We start from the raw sequence: 22,235 nt of genomic DNA on the forward strand, positions 1-22,235 counted from the left end.
GCTTGGTTTGCTGAACGCGACCAATGTGGGGAGCAACATCCGCGCGGCGCGGCGCGGCGCGCTCGGAATACCTACTGCCACCTCCTCGCTTATCATGCTTTGCTGATACATCAGGAGTAAATTTCCGTGGTTTCGCACCGCGAAATTTACTCCTGATGTATCAGCAAAGCATGATGAGCGAGGAGGTGGCAGTAGGTATTCCGAGCGCGCCGCGCCGCGCGGGTGTTGTCACCCCACATTGCCTCCTCGTAATCACGCTGTTATTGGTCAGAGCGTGGGAGCCTACTGCCCCTCCTATGCATACCTGCCAACGCTCTGATTGGCCGTAGGCTGGGCATCCTCGTCGCGTGCCCGGCGCGCCGCGCCGTTCCAATGGCGATGGGTAATAGTGGGGGTAGTGACGTGCCGCTGCTCGAATACCTCTACTAAAACCTCCTCGCTCAACATGCTTCCCGCGTAACAGGAGCGATTTCTGACGAATAATTCTCGCTTTCCTCATATAACCTAGAATTCTTTTCATAATTTTTATGATCTTTCAAACGTCTTAACGAATGCATAATACATTCTTCGCTATTACTTATTAATAATTTAATATTAAATTAATATGTGTTTATTAAATTAGTAATGTAATTATATTAATTGCTTTTTCTTAAATGATATATGTATGTATGAATAAACTGCGAATGCATCGCAGTGCTCGTGCTTGTCGCCGCGGAAAAGTAAATGCTCTAAAATGCGACAAACGACACGGATATATCTCGAGAAATACGTTTATTTTAACATTGTAACGTATTCTTTAATGCGAGGCATGCTCTCTCGAACAATATTAGACACTAAAAAGTTTTTAAATGCTGCTGCATAATGTTTAGACAACGAGAAAAAGGTATAGCCGCGAATGCCGACGGGCGGCGTTGGACGACAAATTCGGAGCTTCGAAATACGATAACTAAATGAATCGCGAAAAATACGTTTATTTTAATATGGTTATGTATTCTTTAATGCGAGGCATGCTCTCTCGAATGTGATTAGACGATAAATAATTATAAAATGCTGTTGCATAATGCTAGCCAATGAGAAAAAGGTATAATAGCTGCGAATGCCGACGGGCACGTTGGACGACAAAGTCGGAGCTTTGAAATACGATAACTAAGAATCGCAAAAAATACGTTTATTTTAATATTGTTATGTATTCTTTAATGCGAGGCATGCTCTCTCGAATGTGATTAAACGATAAATAATTATAAAATGCTGCTGCATAATGTTAGACAACAGAAAAAAGGTAGCGGCGAATGCCGACGGGCAACGTTGGACGACAAAGTCGAAGCTTCGAAATACGATACCTAAATGAATCGCGAGAAATACGTTTGTTTTAATATTGTTATGTATTCTTTAATGCGAGGCATGCTCTCTCGAATGTGATTAAACAATAAATAATTATAAAATGCTGCTGCATAATGTTAGACAACAGAAAAAAGGTAAAAAGAAAAAAAGGTAAATGTAATCGATGCAGCTAAAAGAATAACTTATCCACGATAACTTCACATTTTTCGCGCAAACATATGCTGCATTCATGATCTATAGAGAGATGATGTTTGATAAATTTGATAAATCCACTCGGCTTCGCTATCACGCCTATCACGATAATCCTTCTGTATGTAAAACTTTATAAACATACTGTAAATAATTCATAAATTTTGCGAGTATGCACATCGAAGAAAAGCAGACCGTCCAAGTTATAGCTGCTCCCTGCAAATTAAACCCCATTAGTCCTACTGTTAAACATGAACGATCTCAACGAGCAGACAATTCTGACTTGTGTAGAAAAGTAAAGTAAAAGATATGAGATAGTATATTCGAAAATTCATTACGCAAGATATAAAGATATAATAATATAAAGTATTATAGTAACACGATATAGACGAATCATTTCATTATCAGATCTTGGATGAGCCCAGGTGCATTAGTAGACAGAATTTGTCTCTTCAATCAATGCGTGTGATCAATGCGGAAAAGGTTCCAAATACATCAAGTGAGACTGAAAATTTAGATATCGGGAAATATGATGATATATCCACATCTGAAAGCAATGTGATTCAACAACTTGAATACGTCTCATGGAAATATAAAAATCCGCATAGCGTCTCTATCAATAGTCATATGGATTATAAAAAATCCACTCATTTATTAGGTAAATGTACAATTATATAAACACAATAATTATAATATAGTATTATTTTCTTATATATTAATAATTAATTATTTTGTGAGATTTTAATAATCTTAATTTTATGATAAGTAGTACGCTAGTCGAGTAATTAATTTCTTTGCTTGCTATATTATAAAGATGTTACAAATCTTTATTCAACAAAAATTTTGCTTACAGCATCAGTTCTTGCGCTAAACAGATGTGATTAAAATCTTATATTAATATGGATTAAATTGATATAATGTACATAAAAAATTATATTTTTTTGAAAAGTGTCAATCTAAAGAACATATAGGTAATCGAATCGAATCATGTATTGTAATATTGCAGAGAATGTTCTCAAAGAGGATGAACCCCAAGAAGGTAGAGCAAAGCGAAGTATTCTTTTCAATTGTCGAGAGTATTTAGCTACCCATCAGGAATCTTACGGTACACCACGTACCGAATATTCCTTCGCTGCTTTGATCGTAGTAATGGCTCAGGCTACAGTACGATCTCTGTTGGCGCTGATATACGTGATCGTTAATATCGTTCCCGTTATCCAGGTGATTATATAAGCGCGTTTATAAATTCTCTGCATTGACAAACCGAAAGGATTAAATGTGTATCTCTTTAAACGTGAGTTCCAGATGTTTTCCTTCATATTGAGATTCGTATTGGATAAGATAATCGATATTCGCAGGACTAAGAATGTTCAGCAAATTACTGTGAAACTCACGATTTTCGTCGTACAACTGCTCAGCGTGTACGTTTGCCTTATATTTATATTTGGCTTCATCGTTTTGCCGATCATACAAATGGCAATTGCTATTGTAACTAAATTCGTGATGCGCAATTAAATTGCAGCATTGTAAAATGCGAATAAAATCATGACAGCGTTACAAAATTATCGTTACAAAAATTTTTTAATCTTTCTTTGTACAAATTTATGAGCATGCATGATAATTTATAATATAGTTAATAATTTCTTTGTGACACCTGTCTGGTATGATAAAATTCGCAAATTAGTTTGGGAATATTGAATAGAAGGCAACCCAGGAAACAATCTGCAGTATGACAATAGATTGGCAGCAGATTATTCGCTCAAATATCGCAATCCGATATCATCTGTGTCCGCATTAAACTCGTGTTTTGCAGATAGAGCCTGCCGATATAATAATCTGACAGCAGATTGTCGACAGAAACTGAGCAGAATCTGTCATTTTGTAAACATTTAAATGGAATACATTATTTAAATAGCACATTTTGCGCTCAGTTTCTGCATTCAATCTGCGATTATATTCTGTTAGCAGAATATATGTATTATATCCTGCTGGCATTCTATCGAGAAAATTTGCAGCAGACATTTTCAAAATCTGTTCTCGACAGATTTGGCTGTCCGGGAATAAAGTCGAGAACGAGACGCTTAATAAATGACAGTTAAGACGATCGAGAACGCCAAGAAAACGATACTGTTCAGCTTGATGTAACTCGCCGCGCTCCATCCACATTCCAGTTCCGTTTTTAACAATTTCGACAACGATACATTGTTTTTGTTCAGACAGAACGTCTCGCGGAGATCATCGTCCCATCCGTTGTCCCAACAATTGAATTCGTCGCCTTCTTCTCGCTCGTTATTCTGGAACTCGTCGTAAGACATACATCTGTCCTCTTGATATTGTCTGTGCTTTCTCTGCCATACTTCTATCCACCTGTGTGAAAGAAAAAAGAAATGTTTATTGTTCGTTAGCCTTAGTAGATCAATATATCGATATTTTGCGAATGAAGAGTTGCATATAACGGAAAATTAAGTCAAAAGAATAAAGCATTAATAAAACTTCATAAATTTTAGAATCCAAGTAAATAATATATATTAATTTGCCTTCTCTGTATCATCACATTATAAATAATTCATGTTATTGAGATAATTACAGCTTACTGCTGTATAATTTTGTTCTCTTTAAATTTATCAGTATTTAAGTATTCTGCTATGACAATTCAATTTTATTATGCCATACCCGATATCGCAATCGCAATTGAGATGACTGTCCGCTAATCGAAGCTTCATGAGGAATCGCTCGCCCGGTACTCCAGGCTTGTAACCGGATGATGGATTATATACTGTTCGAGTATCGCTATTGCGAATTTCCACAGTTACGTTGCGCACACGCTGCGCATTTCTGAATATTTCTCGCGGCACGGTCGTCACGCTGGTATTGTACAAGCCGAAATGAAGATGGGGGTTTTGCATACCCTAAAATGTTTCTTTCTCAATGCATACTTCAAAACCAACACCTAGTAAATTATTTAAAGTACGAATTACGAATTATAAGGAACGAGAACTTACGCGCAGTATCTCTGAATGTATATTCTTTAAAGCTCTACCAGTCAGTGTAATGTTGTACAATTTGGAGGGTAATTTCCCTCTCATTTCCTTCTCTAGATTGGTGTCATTCTGAACCTGTTACAAATAGCTTCAGTAAATCTAATTTTCATGATACGTAATATTCATTCAGTACTCACATCAATGAGCAAATGTTTTAAGCCGTCATTGTATTTCAGCATGTTGGGAAAGTTAAAGTTCTTTATACCATTGTATGCAGTAATGTGCAATTTGCGGAGTTTGGTGGCTTTGCAGAGTGCACCTGCCTGCAAAAGTCGATTCATGTTCTACGGTGAGATCTCACAAAATTCGTGATGTGCAAATTCGAAATGTGAACAATAAACCTCAAGTTACCTCAAAGACTGACAGCGCGAGTCTTCGTATGTCGAGCTCTTCGAGACTGTCAGCCACACCCAGAAAGCTCGTATTTGTAATAGTAGTAATAGGATTGTCCGCCAAGTTGAAAGTTTTTAATTCTGGCAATGTGTGAGTGATCAGTGGTACCACTGTCAAATCGTTGTAACTTAAATCTAAATGGTGAAGAGATGTCAGATTCGACGACATTTCCGGGGGAATCGATGCCAGTTCGTTATGTGTCAGATATAAGGTTTGCAATCGTCGCAGAGGTAACTCTGGAACCTAATATAGTATTCATTACAGGCTGTGTTCTACATATCTCACTCGCTTAATAAAGTACTTACACTTAAGAGAGAAATATTGCTCAGACTCAGATACAGAAGTGTGTCCTCCAAACCGTAGAACGTCCTTCCGCGGCTTTCCAGAATGAGTTGCTTGTTGTGACTTAGGTCGAGATGAGCCAGATACGGTAGATCGGAAAATACACCGTCGTCTAGTCTAACGAGTCGATTATACGATAGGTCTAACCACACGAGACCCTATTGAAAAGTATATTGAAAAATAAGTAAATATAATGTATAATATATATTATTTAGCAGTGTACAATTACGAAGTAGCTAACAGAAAAAAACAACTAGCTATAATTTCGATTCATTGCAATGTAATCTCGGAGTATTCTCAGAGAAATAAACTTACTCTAAGTCTAAATATCATGTCGGTGCTGTGGATCCCCGACAGGACGTTCCAGGACATGTCCAGATTTGCTAATCTCGCGATAGAAGTCAACGACATGCTCTTGATAGGCAGCCTCGTGAATTGATTATGTGAGAGATCAAGACTCTCTATGTTGGAATCAATGAACATATTGTCCGGCAGTGTTCTTAGCTTGTTATGAGACAAATCCACGATGCGCAGTTTCTTCAGAGGTCTCATAGTCTCCGCCGGGATGTCCATAATCTGGTTCCAGGAGAGAAATAACACTTGCAGGTTTTTTGTGTTCTTGAAGCAGTCAAAGTCTGGCTCCATCAGCTCGTTATGTCTCAAGTCGAGCCATTGCAAGTGAGGCATGTTGCCAAAGACACCCTGGGTGATATTCCTCAGTTGATTGTTAGACAGATATAGATGAGTAAGCGAGTACTCGACCGGCTTGAAATAATATCTTGCGATATCAGAAATATTATTGTAACTCAAGTCCAAAACCCTAATGTTGGACTGCACATTGCCGCTAACTGGAAGTAGAAATTTGGAAATTAAGAATATTAGTTTAAAAATGTTAACGGCTATAAATAAAAACAGCGTAATAGAAAAGTAAATAATATATTAAATTATTTAAATAAAACAAAACAAGATAAAATAATTAAAAATTGAATTTTATTCATTATTTATTATTTATTATTTCTAAATCGAAGTTAAAGTTAAAGTTTTACTTCTGAGAGATTATGAGAGATTATTAAACACACGATCTCAATAGACAAACTCACCGACAGACGGATATGCGAAAATGGTGCTATTTACCCTCAATCTTGAAATTTCATTGTGACTAACGTTGACTTTAAATGACGATAATGTCCCCACTTGATCGAACGAGGCAAAGTCAAATTCATTAAGATCATTATATGCGAGATCAAGAAACTCGAGATCTGGTAAATTCTGAAACATCAGTAATGTATACAGTGCCTTTTCAAACCATCAATTTATCATCGAATTTACTTACTTATAGAATAATGCTTACAAAATTATTTAACTTAATTTACTTAATGTTAATTTTATACGTTGACTTAACAAAGATTTAATTTCGGACTTAATTTTGAAGATACATGGAAAATTTTAAATACGTAATAAATAATACTTTTATGTAAAATGTTTACTAAGAAACAATCGGCTTTAAAAGCACATTCAAACAATTTATAAAACCTAGTGTAAACACCCTGTGTTTACTAAGAATCACGCATGTATATATATATTAAATTACCTGGAAGGCTTCATCGGTGATGTCCCTAATCTTGTTGCCGCGCAAGTTAACGTACTTAAGTCGGTTCATATTCATAAAGGCTCGTCTTTCGATCCTCTCGATGGCGTTGTCCTCTAGATTGATCGTCATTAAGGCCGACAGATCAACAAATGTATGAGTTTGCAAATTCCTCACTTGATTAAACGCAAAATTGACTTCTTCCAGTGTTGAATGGATGTCACCCTAATCAAACAGTTTTCTTGTCACATAGGACACACGTAGTATAAATAAGTAACTTACCTGAAAGGTACCCTTCGGTATGTTGTCAATTTCATTATCCTGAAACTCAATGCGTTTAATTCTTTTCAAAAAATGGAAAGATGTAGCAGGTAAAGATCGTATCTTGTTATTACTAAAATCAAGATGCTGCAAATTCGTCAACGATTTAAACGGCCGATTTGGTATTTCAGAAATTGTGGAGGAGAGACCGTGAGATATCCTTAACGTCAACAGAGAATGGCCCACCTACGTGTAAAGTTTAAAAAAATTTTCAAGCAACTTTGTATTGTTTATATAATTTTCTTATTGCACATAGAACACTTAATTATTAAGGGGGAATATACACTTAGAAACGAAAAAAAAAGGTAATTTTCGGGAATTTTTTTCAGGGGAACTATTGGAATTGTCGGGTCGGGGTTTTTTGTAGTTAAAAATACACACTTTCAAGAATGTTTTAAATTTTTTTTATTAAAAAATGTTGCAAATTCACGGAGTACTGGAGTCGTCTACGGAGTGCCGTAAAAAAAGACGATACCCAGCGGCGCTTCGTCAAAAATCATCTAAAACAAAAAAATCAAACAGGAAATGAAAATAGATACTATTATCTTTGGCGTGTCATAGCCAATTTTAAAAATATTGATTTTTTTCAAAATGGCGGACGCTTGAACTCAACGTAGCGATTTTCAAGATCGCTACGTTGAGTTCAAGCGCCCGACACGCCAAAGATAATAGTATCTATTTTCATTTCCTGCTTGATTTTTTTGTTTTAGATGATTTTTGACGAAGCGCCGCTGGGTACCGTCTTTTTTTACGGCACTCCGTAGACGACTCCAGTACCTACTCCGTGAATTTGCAACATTTTTTAATAAAAAAAATTCAAAACATTCTTGAAAGTGTGTATTTTTAACTACAAAAAACCCCGACCCGACAATTCCAATAGTTCCCCTGAAAAAAATTCCCGAAAATTATTTTTTTTTCGTTTCTAGGTGTACAGTCCCCCTTAAATTTGCTTATTAAATTATCTTTATTTATAAAATTTTAATTACTCTAACTTTATATCAAGTTTAAGCTAAGAAGATTTAAAAAGTTGAATAAGAGTTTACCTCTGAGAAAACCTCATCATCTATCGTCGATATCGAATTCTCAGAAAAGTCAAGGTGCTTGATTCCGCGAACGTGCATGAAAGTATGACCCTTGATCGTGTTTAGATTACTATTGACTATCCGTAATTCTTTGATGTCCATACCAAATTCTAAGAAATCATTCGCCGATAATGTCGCCTGTGGCATTCGGGAGATCGAGAGGAAACGCAGATTTCTCATTTGTCGTAGATCTTGAAGAGAAATCATGCTATTCTGCTTGCCGCTGAGGTCCAAATTATATAAAGAATATTGGAAGCCATTAAAAACTTCAACTGAAAGCATACATCGTGAGGATAATACTTGTTTTGTGTCTACCAATTGCGAAAAATGTGCAGTATTTACTTGGCGAAAATGTGTCAATACGATTCTCACGGAAGACGAGCGTACGCAGAAAATCGAACTCTTGGAACAGATGATGAGGAAGCATAGTTAAATTATTTCCTGATACGTCTAATAGCTCAAGCGACGATTCCAAACCGGCTAAGTTGGGTGAGCTGATCTCCAGCAGATCGCAGTCGCTCAAATATAACTCACGAATGCGCGAGTCTCTGAACGTGCCCTCCTTTAATCGCAAATATTCGATATATATATATATATATATATATATATATATATATATATATCGAATATTTGTTATATATATAATGTTATATATTGTTATATATATAATGTATCAATTGCTGTTATTTAACTACTACTATATATTAATATAAGATCTCAATTTTCAAGTATTTTTTAAACATTCTTTCAACTTTGCTCTGTTTGATTTGAATCATATTAAAATGTGATCCTAAATTTATCATTGTACCTCAATAGTCATCAGAGGATTGCCTCTGAGATATGTGCGGTTGACTTTGAAGAAGTGTTGAAAATCACCAGACGCGAGACTCTCGATCTGATTATAGTCCAGCTGTAACACATCCAGGGACATCTGTATACCTCTGATCTCCGGTTCCTGTTGGGCCTGCAGCATCTTCGATATCCTGTTGTAACGGAGATCAAGGACCTTCATGCGTTTCAAAAAGGACAATTGGGCGTACGGCACATATGTCAGCTGATTATCATTCAGATAAAGATGCGTCAGATGAGCCATTCCGTCTCTGAACACCGAAGGATCGATCTCCTCCAGGCTGTTCTCTCGAAGATCAAGAATCTCCAAGTACGTGAGGCCGACGAAGGCATCGGGTGGCAGTTTCTCGATTGCGTTTCTTCCCAAACGTAGAGTCTGAAGAGAGTTTTCCAAACCACGCCAGTTTTCCGACATAATGCGAGATATCTTATTGCCTGCGTACGAAATTGCGCATACGATAATGCTACACAGTTTTCAACTTACGTTACTGCAGTTTTTCTGCGTAATATTTTTAAAACTATAATATATATAAATATTAATACAGCTATCTCTGCTGCTCAATTTGAAATATTCTAATTGCTGGACTTATATGCTAAGAAAATAATTGCATTTTTATTTAAAAACTTATGTAATTAAAATTATATATGCAAAATTATTAAAAATATTAATGATCTTCTATATAACATTATTTTAGACTATTATAGTCAATGTAGAGGAGAATATTAAATGTCAATAAAGAATTTTTTAGAACTATTAAATCCCTAATTTAATACAGTTGTAATTTATTTAACTTGCTAAAAGCGAATAGTGAGTACCTGTGAGTTCAAGAAGTCGTAGTTTTTGTAAATGTCTAAATGATTTACTCGGTACGCTTGTGAGTTGATTATAGGACAAGTCAAGCTCCCATAGTGATCTCTCGAGACCTAGAAAGGCTTCTTCTGGAATGTCCGCCAGGGGATTATGCTTAATCTGTAGCTTATAGAGACCTAAAGTACGAAACAATCATTTTAGAAACATCACTGTTGTAGATTCTTCATAATCTATCAATGGCTCAAATGCGTTCACAAGTGGAAACGCATTTAATGTAACGTTTTAAAAAATAACAGAAATAAATATATTTTAATAGAACAATGTAATACGTACAATATATATTGTTTCAAAAATAAAAAATCCGTATGTATATAGATATTTCATTAAAATGCAATTAGTTTTGTAATAAAAATTAAAAGAAAATATAAAACGAGGCATACAGTATAATTCTTTGTCACAGTATTATGATTCCATCGTAATATTAATTCAATTGCGTACCAGTGTTCATGAGGTACTGTGGCTGCAGAAACCTCAGCCCATTGTTCTCCAGTTGCAGCATGAACACTTTGGACGAATTAATCGACTGCGGTATTCGCGGCATCGGCACATTGTAGCACGCCACTATGCCGAGATCCGGTATGGCCTTCGAGCAAGTGCAGAGCGGATTAAAGAAACACGGCGGATATTGGACTGGTAGCTCGTGCATTCGCACTACGGACGCCCACATCATCAGCAGCAGGGTGATCACCAACATAGCGTACGCGACCTTTACCAAAGTAAAGAGCTTCTGCAAATCATCGATTACGCACATCGGATTCGCTTCGAAAACGACTTCGTGTAAAGACAGAAAACTCTTTTCTGACATAAGTAAAACCTCCATCAAATATGTGTAAAGTTTTTGACACAAAACAATAATCGTTTAAGAATAATGTGATACGAGTAAATTATAGTGACACATCACCTCAGCATTGGACGAATTATATTATTTAGAGATACTTATAATTGGCGCAATTAATCACGTTAAGCGTATCATTATTACAATCATTATCATTTTTAACGCTTGAAGATTGTGTTCCTATAAATATCTGTTCACGTTAGATATCATGCACGTAATTTTAATTATTTTAAATTATTTAACCGTTAAAATCTACCATAACTTTGCAATTCTATTTTTCTTCCTTTAAAAGTTCAATAAACTTTTCTTATATAAAAATAGCAGGATTCAAAGTTTATTGGTCTTTTTATGACCTCTCTCTCAGAGAAGATATTTTATGTCACACGTGCATGGAAAGTGGCCCATTACGCACGCGACGCGTGCGTGATAGACCACTTTCCACGCACTTGCAACATAAAATAGGGTGTGTAACACGTGTGTTAAGTTGAAAATTGGACGTGCGTCCACTCCGCACGTCCAATTTCCATCTTACAGCACTTGTTACACAAATAACTATTAAGCTTCCATAATAATGCGCCTTATCTGTAAATTATCCTCTTTGTCTTAAATAATGATCACTCGACTCTATGCAAAGTACAGACAAAATCTTCAATAGTTTCAACACGGTTAATGAAGACTGCATTTCAAGTATAAATTATAGAGGTTTTACCATGCTCTTTTGGATTGTTCTTTGCCTCTTTCCGCGTGTTGTATTCTTCCTGCCATCGAACAACGAAACACTAACTGACTGTTCGCGGTGGTCAGACGTGCTCGCGCGTCGTTGCTCGCGCGATAGGGCTTCGCGTGCACGCTAACAGTCTCAGTGCTTCTGTTTACCCAGTTACAACCATGATATTCCATTAGACAACGATCGAATAAAGATGTGTGCGCAAAGCCATTTAAGAGTCCACTCGTCGCAGTCTGTAATTATATTTAAACTGCACGGTCAGAATAACCCAAGCTTCGCGGTCGCTACGATAGTGTTCCAATAACATCACTTAAATCTTTCTTGAGACTAATAATTTTTATGTTCCGGTATTATCTGTCTTTGCATAAAAGCTTCAATTTAACTTTTTTTTTTCATTTAGATACAATGGCGCATGGTGATACAAAAACGAATGGAAGATTGATAAAGTCGTAAATAAAACAGCCATATATTTAGGCGAATTATAAAATTTTTCTTATCTGTTATTATATGTAAAAACGATACGTAGTTTCGATAATGTTTTACACAAATGTAACGTGCATAAAGCACATTATCGATAGACTTTCACATTTGTAATGCATTGTAACAAGAAATATTGTATATAGGTACACTTATACATATACATATATATTAAATATTTATATATATATGTACAATAAAAACATTCATAAAAAATATCTGTCTTTCCTAACGTCGCGACCAGAAGACTACATTATTTTGTGTGCGTTTCCGTTGCTGACTGCTTCGGAGAGATCAGTCTCGATCTTTGCGGCCGACTGCTTGTGCGTCTTTCGCGACAGCCCCAGGCGGGGTGGAAGTAGTATCGCGATCAAAGCCAATAAATGCGGGAGCAGGTACAAGTACCTGACAACAAAAAGAAATGCGTTAATCAAAGTCAGGCTTTTGGTAATTACGAACGTATCCTTCGACAATATAAATTCGAAGTTTCGATATATCGAAGAATATCATTTCTACAATCCTAGTTAACGATAAAAGACTTACAGGTACACTTTGATGCTTGGTACCAATTCTAATAATACAAAGCTGAACGTCAGGTAGGCCATTACAATTCTCGTCGTGATGAACGTTAAGACATCGTAAAAAGTCTTCTTTCGTTGAGATTCTAGGAACAACGGCCGGATATGGCGACGGACCTATTGCAAGAGTACGGGAAATTAAAAATCACCTGATTCGTTCGCAGTCCTTAAAATACAGCACAAGTATACTAACCGAACGTGCCGCTACAGTGAAGAACGCTGCGCTCGCGAATGTGAGGTAATAGCCGGGATAAAAACCGTGCCATAGAGCGGACAAGGCGTACGTGTAGATTACTTTGTTACGACCAACTCGTTCGTACATGATCGATCGTAGCCACAAATTTGTGCCTTTGTTCCAACTGTCGATACTTTCCCTAAGATTAAGTGACGTCTGAAAATCAATCAAACGATAAATTGCAACATTAACTTTAGATAAACGTGGGTCTCGCTATGTATATTGGCGACAAGAAAATGAGTTCAAGCATCTCCTATTTATAGTCACCAGTAATGCTACGAAATTTTAATTACTTTTATCTATACATTATAATAAACAGTAGACATATCGCACCTCGAACTTATAAACGTCGACGTTCGAGGTTAAATCCCAACGCGCGTTGCCTCGTTCATCATAACCGTTGAATCCAAGGCCGGAATTGTTACATATGGCATCGGCGAACAACCACGCGTGATAGTATTTAAAGCGCGCGAGCATAGTCGTTAGCATTAAGTACCATATTTTGTAAAGCATACTTGTGTTCTCTAGGAATTCGTCCTCTGGAAAAGAAATGTATCATTAATCACAGAGATATATACATACTATACGCGATAAGATTGAAGACAAAAGATTCAAACGAACCTTTTACACGCTGTATTGGGAAGACCGGGATAAATGTGATAAATATAATAGCGCATGCTAAACTCGCTACGACTTTCTTGATAACGACCAGAGTCGGTGAGGGCTCCAAAACGATTTCCTTTTCTTGACTATTTTTGTCATAAAAGCCCTAAAACATTTGTCATTACTATTAATGTTTCTCCTTTTATTTCTATTATATAGTAATTCTTTGTTAAATTGTGAAACCGACAAATCTATGATTTGCAACATCATATTAAAAAATAATGCTTTAATTTTTATTTTAAAACAAAGATGACATAAATTCTAGAATTGTAACAGGCATTATAAGGTTTTATATCCACGTCAATATCCTTACGGCTAAAGATTTGGCACCAGGCAAGTGATGGCCATGTATAAAATCGATGTAGTCGCGATAGAATATCACTGGGCCAGCCATTAGAGCTTGAAAGTGAAAGATGTAGCTGAAGAATTCCAAAGTAGTTGGCATCTTCCTGTAACATTAAGAGAATATCTTTTTACGGTAACGTAAACAATAAAGTTCGAAGATATTCTTCCATTCGCGTTTCATTAACAATTCGTTTCTATTAATAAATTTGTCAAAATTTAGTGAAACTGGAAAAGTCTTATCTTCTTTTCTAAACGCATGTTTACATTATAATTATTACAAGTATTGCGATTTTAAACGTATAAATACATTTATATGTAAAAATATATTTTACCAATACAGTTCATAAGTAATACGATTTTAACGTCATAAAACAATTATCAGGACTGCTTTTTATATGCATTACGTTCTTGATATTTCTTGTGCTCGATATAAATAACAACGCGCACGGGGCCTGTTAAAAGAGCACGTGCACTCACTGTACTGCCTGATGACGTTGCATCGGTGTTAGTTCCTCTTCGCGTCGCATTAGCCCATCGTGAATGTTGAACGCTAGACTAGTTACTTTCTGCGTTATAACCATGAGAGGGCCTGAAAAGAACATTCATATATGTTATAAAAGCACGAGAATAATGATGAGACTTATCGTCGAAAACATTTGCGAACGAGATGTATTGGCGTGTGCATAATAGCGAGACACAATAAACGCTCAATATCATACACATACTGCTCAATAATCAATATATCACGCTGAATGTGGTTCAATTTATAAAACGCCGTTTGTAAAGAACAAAGGAAGCAGACTTATAAGGGCAACGATAGAAGGATTTAAGCGTACGAAATTGATATCGGAAATCACGTTTGTCTTCTTAGGAATAGATCTAAATAAACAGATACGTTACATTTTCGCAGTGTGAAACTTACATAATTGCAGGCAGTAAGAAGTGTGACAACATCGCGAAGATGTCATTACTATTTTAATAAACGCGGTCACGCTTATAAGAGAGCGTAAAATGCTGTTGCAGTTGCATTTAAGGAAATTTGTGGATGAATAAAAGTATAAATATAATTAAAAAATTTTACAAAAAAATCTGCGTCTCTTCCAAAATTATTAACTTCTCAATATCAATTTAACAAAAAATTCTTTTACGTATAAATTAAATGTAAAAGAGCTAGGAATCTTCTACAAATAAGCCGGATGAAATTGTGAGTTGAACGTACCAGTGATGTCGAGCGTGTACGAGCCATAATCGTAGATCTGCCGGTGAAAGTGAATGCACGATAAATAGATTAACGCAATTGCGAGGACGACCCTGAAACACATTCAGATGCACATGTCAAGTTCGTGCGGCCATCGTCTTTGCTCGCGTGATTTCGCTCGCAAGATCAAACGTTATAGTTAATTCGACAATAAGCACGCGATTCATTACGTCATAAGTGCAAACGGTTGCGTTAAGTGTACTTCACGCTGCGAATAAACGATTCATTGTTATCGATGACGTGCGCAATCTTTCCTCGTTAGTCTCGGGAGAGGGAGTATATGATACTGCATAACGATAATTGCATTAGGATATTTAGGATTAATTATGCATAAGAACGTATTGTCCGATAAAGCTCGCAAATCCGACTTTTTTATTATAATAATAAGCGCGATAATATTATCACTATTATGGTAAACATTGCCATGACTAACTAGAATTGATAAACATGTCTTGACTAGAAATATTGATATAGTATTCCTGATACTGAAATATATATTTATTAACAAGTTTATTAACACACAAATAAAAGATGGGCTTTAAGAGTACAACGCAGTTAACAGTGCGTAAGTTAACGTTATAATAATCTTATATATGTATATTTATATTCAGCTTACCTCTGCATATTGCGAGGATTTTGTGTGCGCATCGCTACGTAACATAACGCGGGAAGAATAGCGAGATGAATCGCTTGCCTGAAAAAGAACACTGATTAGTGAGTTTCTCTGTTAAAACAGATACTGATATTCGATAACGCGCTGGCAAAACAGTTGCAACTGAAAGAATTAATCTTGGATTATAAGAGTAACTTAAAATTGAGTTATGTATTGCTTACCGATACTTTGCGGTAGCTCCTTGTCTCGATATCGAATTGACACAAGATGAAGATAGAATCTCAAAGAAAATTATATCTTAGAATGAAACTAATCTAACTCTAATCTATATTGTTTGTCTAATACTAAACTAAATATTATTTGGCTAAGCAATAGGAATATAAAAAAAAAAATTATCATAAATTGGAATTTCTTTAAATGGCATATACTTAATATTTCGAGTTACAACCATTTTGCAACAAGCAAAAATTCTCATACATTACTTTTACATGGAACGGATGGAACGTAAGCTTACCTGCCAAAGCAAAAATATCCAAGAGCAAGACCAATGGTAAGGCCATAAACATGTCTGGCAGCTGGAGTAGTAGCGATGGGGCTCAAAGATGATCTTAATAATGCGGCTAATATGAGGGCTGTGAATTGCGTCAAGACAAAATTTACCTATACAAACAGAAGAGAAACAGATTTATTAAGATTCAATCTTGTCAGACATCTTTCTTAATATATAATTTATAACACACACACATACATACAATTTAATCTCTTCATAAGTTTATCAATTAAATTAAACAAGATTTTTCTAATAACGAGGCATCTTTTAATAGATTATTAAATAATAAAGTAACAATAGCTCCTGCAAATTTTAATCCTAATCGCGTCCATTAAAATGTTACTAAATTATACGTAGGTATCTTGCATGTAAAAATATCAAGTGCAACGGTGCTTTGTGTTAAGAGGTGTATATTGTTTCCTTTCCACTATCGTAAAAAGATACATTCGTGGAAATGTCAAACTCCTTTTGAATCCATCCTAACGGTACACAGGTGCTAGATTCATTCGACTTCGCGAACAACGCTGCAGATACACGGACGAGGTCGTTGATCTCTGCGCCAGTGGTTACTGCACTCACCATACTAAATTGAAGTAGATGTATCCGGTGTGTTTTGTCATTCACAGTAAATTGCTTTGTTTGCAAAACTATATACATCTTTTTTTTCTAGTAAAAACTTATCATTATCTTTCTAGTAGAAACTTATCATCTTACTTATAAGTGAGAATACCCCATCTTGCACGTTTTTAACCAATAAAGTTTATACCAGTTTGAAAGAATTAGATATCGTAATAAATAATGTAAAAATTGTATTTCTTTAAAAATAATAAAAAATTTTAGCTTTGTTTTTTTTTTTAATTTTAAGATTCTTATATAATTCCTCTAAGATGCGTTATTTACAAAACGGAATTATAATAATAAATTAAAAATAATACATACATATAATTTATATTATATTATATATATTATAACAAATATAGAAATATGTTGGAAGAAGCTATATAAAAAGATTACTAGATAATCCAGATAAAAGAATCTAGATAATATATATATCTTATAAATAAATTAACACTGAATGTGTTAAAGTAATGAATATAAATCAATAGTGATTAATTTGTATTCATTAATATAATAAAATCACTGACAAAAGATCAACGTTAGGTTCATTCTGCAAGGCTTATTTCAAAAGACTTTTTTCTCTCAAGTACATATGTATGTATATATCTATATATATACATATATATCTTCATTGTTACGATCAATAAATAGAAATTATATCCTCCCGTTTGCCTTCTTTTCTAATCTCGTTTTTATTTTTAAGCACATATTTCTTTAAACAGCTGATCTCATTTTCTGCTAGTGGTACGCACTGCTAAGAATAGCAAGACAAAGATTTCTCGCTAAAAATAGAAGACGAAATGGCGCGCAGCACGTCGATCATATTCTAAGGAGCGGGCGTATTGTAAAATGATCCGGCCGCTCGTTACGAGCTCTTTACAGCTGGTGCAATTGCCACCGTTTTCCCTCGCAGCAAGAAAATAATATAGCTCTACCATCCGTCTTTAGCCTTGGGAGGCGATTAGTAAAAAAAACTGTGCAACACGGCGTAACACAAATGTCTTCATTACCTGTTGCGTCTGCTTGGAATTCTATTACGCTCAATGGAAAATTTGAACTTCTTTGACCTCCTAGAGGGTCAGAAATTATAATACAATAAGAGCCTTCTTATTAAGCAGCAATAGATATCAAAGAAGCATTTTTTTATTAGAACTGATTTCACCCACATTATGGAAGATTCTAAAAGTCATGAACAATCTTCAAACATTGATTCAGGTCTATATAGAAATTTATATCGTAAAGTACAATTAAACTGAACAGATTAAAGTTAAGTGATCTCTTTCTTTTCCCTCGAGATCAGCTATATTTACATACCTTTTCTAGACGTATATCAATTACGTTTGTTTTGCAAGGAATATTTTAGGAAAATTATATCGAATATAAACGTTATATTTTTACAAAATCACTTTTCGTTTTTCTAACGGAGAACTTAAATTCTTCTTCCTCAATTCTCTCCACGGTTTTAAGCTCAGCATTAACCCGGAAACGGACGCTTGATTTTTTTTTGCATAAATGGTCACTTAGGGTGATTTTTACACCCCAATCAAAAGTCATTATTAATTACATATTGCGTATTTTTTTTCTTGTTCTATATTTTCTCAACATTTCCTGGGAAAAAAAATCAATAAAATATATATAAAAAACAGAAAGAAAAACATTAAAATTATATGACGTGAGCTTCATCATTTTTTCGATACTGGGAGGGTAAAAATCACCTCAGGCGTCCGTTTCTAAGTTAATAAATAGGAAGGCACGACCGCACGACAGAGCTTCTCTACGAAGAGAACGCCAACGTCACCGCGCTTCTCACGAACGTCCCGCTTCAATGAAGATTGTGCACGTGTGATTCGATCGCGCTTCAATCAGGTCAAATTGATAGTTCAGAGGTGCGGTCGAATGCGGAGTCGCAATCTGTCCAAGGTGAGGCTTTCATTGGCAATCGGAATAATCCAGTTTCACTCGCGATATAGCTTTGTCATCGCGCGAATCAACCTGTTTTAATAGATAACACGCATTTCCTTATCTCTTCTGCGCTCTGCCATTGTTTCCTTTTTCCTCGTCTCTTCCCTCTTGCGCTTTTTCTATTTCTTTCGAGATAATACTCACGACGCTCACGACTTTGAAAAAAGATATAAGCCGTTATATCGGCGACGAGACAATCGCGAAGCTTTACGAAGAACGAACAACGAAAAATATATTTTCGAACAAAATTGTCCATCGATTTTTTTTGTTTCAAAACACTGAAGCGTAATTAAAGCGGCGGCGGAACGAATTTGCGAGCGGCCTTGTCGCGTGAAGTTACACCGGATTTCGGCGCGCCTGCGTCTGGATATTCGTGCGTCGTGATTTGGAACGATTCGCGGGGATTTCAACGAACCCCAATTCATTTGATCGGTGATTAACTTATCTAGCGACATCAACAAAGCATATTGTTCTACCACATTAACAAAATATTATACGTAACCTTCATCACTTGACTTTTAATTTTTAGAACAGAGAGAAAGATAGAAGTTAAACCGAGATAAAAATTAATCTGCATTGGTAGAAATGAGCGTTAGAACTAGAAAAATATAGAAAAGGAGTTAAACCGAGATTAAAGTTAACCTACGTCGGTAGAAATGGACACTGGCAGCTCATACGATCAATATTTTATTTATTTATTTTTTTTCAATATTTATCACATTTCCTCTTTTCTAGACGAGATGCTAATGGCCCCCTCCCGAATCTGGCCGCCGAAATCCGGACCGCAGCTTCACGCGCCAAAGCGCGGCGCGCGCGGGTTGGAATTGAAAAAGCCGGAGGCGTGTATCCGAACGACAGGGAAATTCACGGTTGTCCGTCTTGGATTTGACAATTGACGGTGTTACAAGACAGGGGGATACAATCTGCGGGGTTGTGAATATACATCTTCCGATTTTGCGGCTTACGTCATCGGCTACTTGGAGGTTTACGACGCAATTTTACAACGCGTCGCACCCAACCCGCAGGGAATCGAGCACGTAATTTCACGCGGAACTTTACACTTTTCGCTCTATCCATTCCGCGTGAATTTATTTTTTTTGTTTTATTATTATTGACGAGATCACGTTTCCAGGTTTCCTCGTGTTATATGATCACATAAATCACAAGTTTACGTGAAACTTTTCACCGTTCACGCCCTAGGGGGAAAGTTACGTGATCGCTGCGAAGAGAAATAGCTTTTACCGCTTTTCATCCTTTCTTTCCGTGTTGGAGAAAACGATGTATCACATAATTCTGAATTAACTATATAAGATACATAAGGAAAAAAAAATGTGGAGAAGGACATCTAGTTCTAAAAGTCATCGCGCGGGAATCTCATTAAAGTCGATTATTCAAATCAGTAGAATTCAAAATTAAATCGACGAAGAACTTAATGTGAGGGAAAAGATCACGTTGTTGAGCAATTATGCAAAAGGGAACTTCATAATTTGCTGCGTTACATAAGCTGCAGTTCTTTTTCAGCTTTGTCTCTCCGGCAATTACAAATTTGATTATCGAGGAAAACTCGGGAAAACCCGACCGACAGTCGAGAGCCATCAATCAACTAAAATCGCCATAAAAAAAAACGTAACAAGTAAACAGACCGGAAATTCTTATTCAATCGCATCCAGCGAATTTCTTTTCGAATACGAATTCCTCGCGCGTAAGTAAATATACCAATGCATGATGGACACGTACCTAGATGTCTGGACATTTTTATCATTTTAATCCTTAGATAAGTGATAACGCGATTAAAATCAAAGAATCAAAAATAAAAATATTTTTTTTGTTTATAACTTTTATCTTTGATTTCAATTCGCGCATTATATTTATAGGTGTCCACAGTGTCCCGGCGCATTGGTACAGCACTTCAATTTGTTTACTTCATACCGACTCGTCGCTTGTTTTTTTTTTTATTCTCATCTCGTTTCCCACGCATAATTTCAGCACTAAAAACACCGGATCGACGCGCACAACGGGCGAGAGGAAGAGATTCATTCCAAAATTTGACCGTATATACAAATTCGAGATTGTGCGAATCCAAACTGCAATTCGCGAGATGCACAATAACACGCGCGGAAAGGCGCGTCGCGACGCGTCGCGATCCTCCCGACGATCGATATCTCCCTGTTGCCGCCCAGGAATCCGCCGGAGGACAGTGGCACCGGCCGGCCGCCCCCTAACCCCGGAATGCCCAGCGACGATGCTCGTCGGCGCTCTCACCTGGTCGATCGGTAATCCGACGAGATCCGCGAGCCAGGAGAAAGTGCGAAAGCCGTCGTAGTAATCCTGGTCCATGGCCGCGGCCATTGTCACGGAAATTCGCCGAGAGCCGGGTCCAAAGTCGTGGTCGCGACCCCGGCGAGCCACACGGAGGGGGGCTGGCAAACCAGACGAACAAGCTATAGTGGTCCGCACCAGTCCGCACTCCACAGGTCGATCTTCCGACAGTCTTCCGGTTCCGGGCAGAGCGTCTCACCGATGTACGGTGTACGGCTGTCAGTTGACGCGTCCAAGCGCGAGCGCGACGTGCACCTGCGGACGGTCGACTGCGAACTAAACCCTGACTAAACCGGAGCACGCGCCACGCGTGACGCGCCAACTATCCGCGAATCTGCGCTGCCGCGGGCCGGGCCGGCACATTCATATACGCTCATACGGGTGCTGGTGCTCGTGACGGCTCGCGTCGCTCGTCACGCGGTCGTCGTGGACCAATCGGCGGTTCACGGCACGGGACAATAACAGATCTATCGGTGGCGGGGTGACCGGCGCGGCGGGGGATGAAACCGATGAAATCGAACTGTCATCGGGGTTCCGACGTTCCGGGGAATTTATCAAGGTCCCAATCGCGCGACTGATTGCGATTTGTTATCGATAACGAGACCGTTTGATCGCTCGCGCAGTCGAATGATGTCATTGCAGTCTCTATTTTTTTTTCTCTTCCATATATATATGTGTATATATAAATATATACCTATTGTTTGCGCGCGCAAAGTTTACACGCACGTTAGATTCCTCTTTTTATGATAGATAAAATGATTTATTGTAACAGAATAATTTATGACTTGCGGCAAACGTTGAAACTGAAAGCCTCTGTTTTTGCTAGCGATTTTTTTCAGGTTTAGTAATATCATATCCTCTTCTAATCGTTTAAAAAATGCATACTCACTTCACGCGCGGTCTCGATTTTAATTAATACGTTGTCAAGTCAGTCAAGTGTCTCTTCGAGCATTGCAAATGCGTATTAGTTTGTAATGTTATGTAAACCTGATATCCTTTTCATAGGCGTGCCCGTGATACCGAGATCATTTTTTAAAT

General features: G+C 36.9%; 3 protein-coding genes across 4 annotated transcripts; 1 reads left to right on the forward strand and 2 right to left on the reverse strand.

Annotated features, from left to right (window-relative positions):
• Nucleotides 1-1,702: 1,702 nt before the first annotated feature.
• On the forward strand, nt 1,703-3,045 carry LOC139809108 (uncharacterized). The gene is made up of 4 exons (XM_071771769.1): nt 1,703-1,825; nt 1,939-2,188; nt 2,537-2,751; nt 2,836-3,045. Exons 1-4 carry the CDS (start codon nt 1,703-1,705, stop codon nt 3,043-3,045), a joined length of 798 nt encoding a protein of 265 aa, XP_071627870.1.
• Chp (leucine rich repeat containing G protein-coupled receptor chaoptin) lies at nt 2,147-11,895 on the reverse strand. 2 transcript variants are annotated; one of them, XM_071797829.1, is made up of 16 exons: nt 11,562-11,895; nt 10,456-10,723; nt 9,963-10,133; nt 9,106-9,581; nt 8,640-8,859; nt 8,259-8,569; nt 7,177-7,401; nt 6,898-7,119; nt 6,407-6,575; nt 5,622-6,154; nt 5,270-5,464; nt 4,923-5,207; nt 4,709-4,834; nt 4,533-4,646; nt 4,204-4,439; nt 2,147-3,897 (listed from the first exon to the last, which is right to left on the reverse strand). In XM_071797829.1, the coding sequence occupies exons 1-16, from the start codon at nt 11,562-11,564 to the stop codon at nt 3,612-3,614; spliced, it is 3,840 nt and encodes a 1,279-aa protein (XP_071653930.1). In that variant the 5' UTR covers nt 11,565-11,895; the 3' UTR covers nt 2,147-3,611. The 2 variants fall into 2 exon arrangements, with proteins under 2 accessions (XP_071653930.1, XP_071653929.1); XM_071797828.1 differs by having other exon boundaries at nt 10,456-10,744.
• Nucleotides 11,896-12,026: 131 nt separating this feature from the next.
• Oys (lysophospholipid acyltransferase 6) lies at nt 12,027-21,538 on the reverse strand. Its single transcript, XM_071797831.1, has 11 exons — nt 21,141-21,538; nt 16,263-16,408; nt 15,752-15,829; nt 15,097-15,188; nt 14,355-14,466; nt 13,846-13,981; nt 13,491-13,638; nt 13,203-13,408; nt 12,828-13,025; nt 12,600-12,751; nt 12,027-12,461 (listed from the first exon to the last, which is right to left on the reverse strand). The coding sequence occupies exons 1-11, from the start codon at nt 21,225-21,227 to the stop codon at nt 12,305-12,307; spliced, it is 1,512 nt and encodes a 503-aa protein (XP_071653932.1). The 5' UTR covers nt 21,228-21,538; the 3' UTR covers nt 12,027-12,304.
• Between the last annotated feature and the right edge of the window lie 697 nt (nt 21,539-22,235).

The sequence above is a fragment of the Temnothorax longispinosus genome, chromosome 2, assembly GCF_030848805.1.
Source record: "Temnothorax longispinosus isolate EJ_2023e chromosome 2, Tlon_JGU_v1, whole genome shotgun sequence".
NCBI classification, from domain to species: domain Eukaryota; kingdom Metazoa; phylum Arthropoda; class Insecta; order Hymenoptera; family Formicidae; genus Temnothorax; species Temnothorax longispinosus.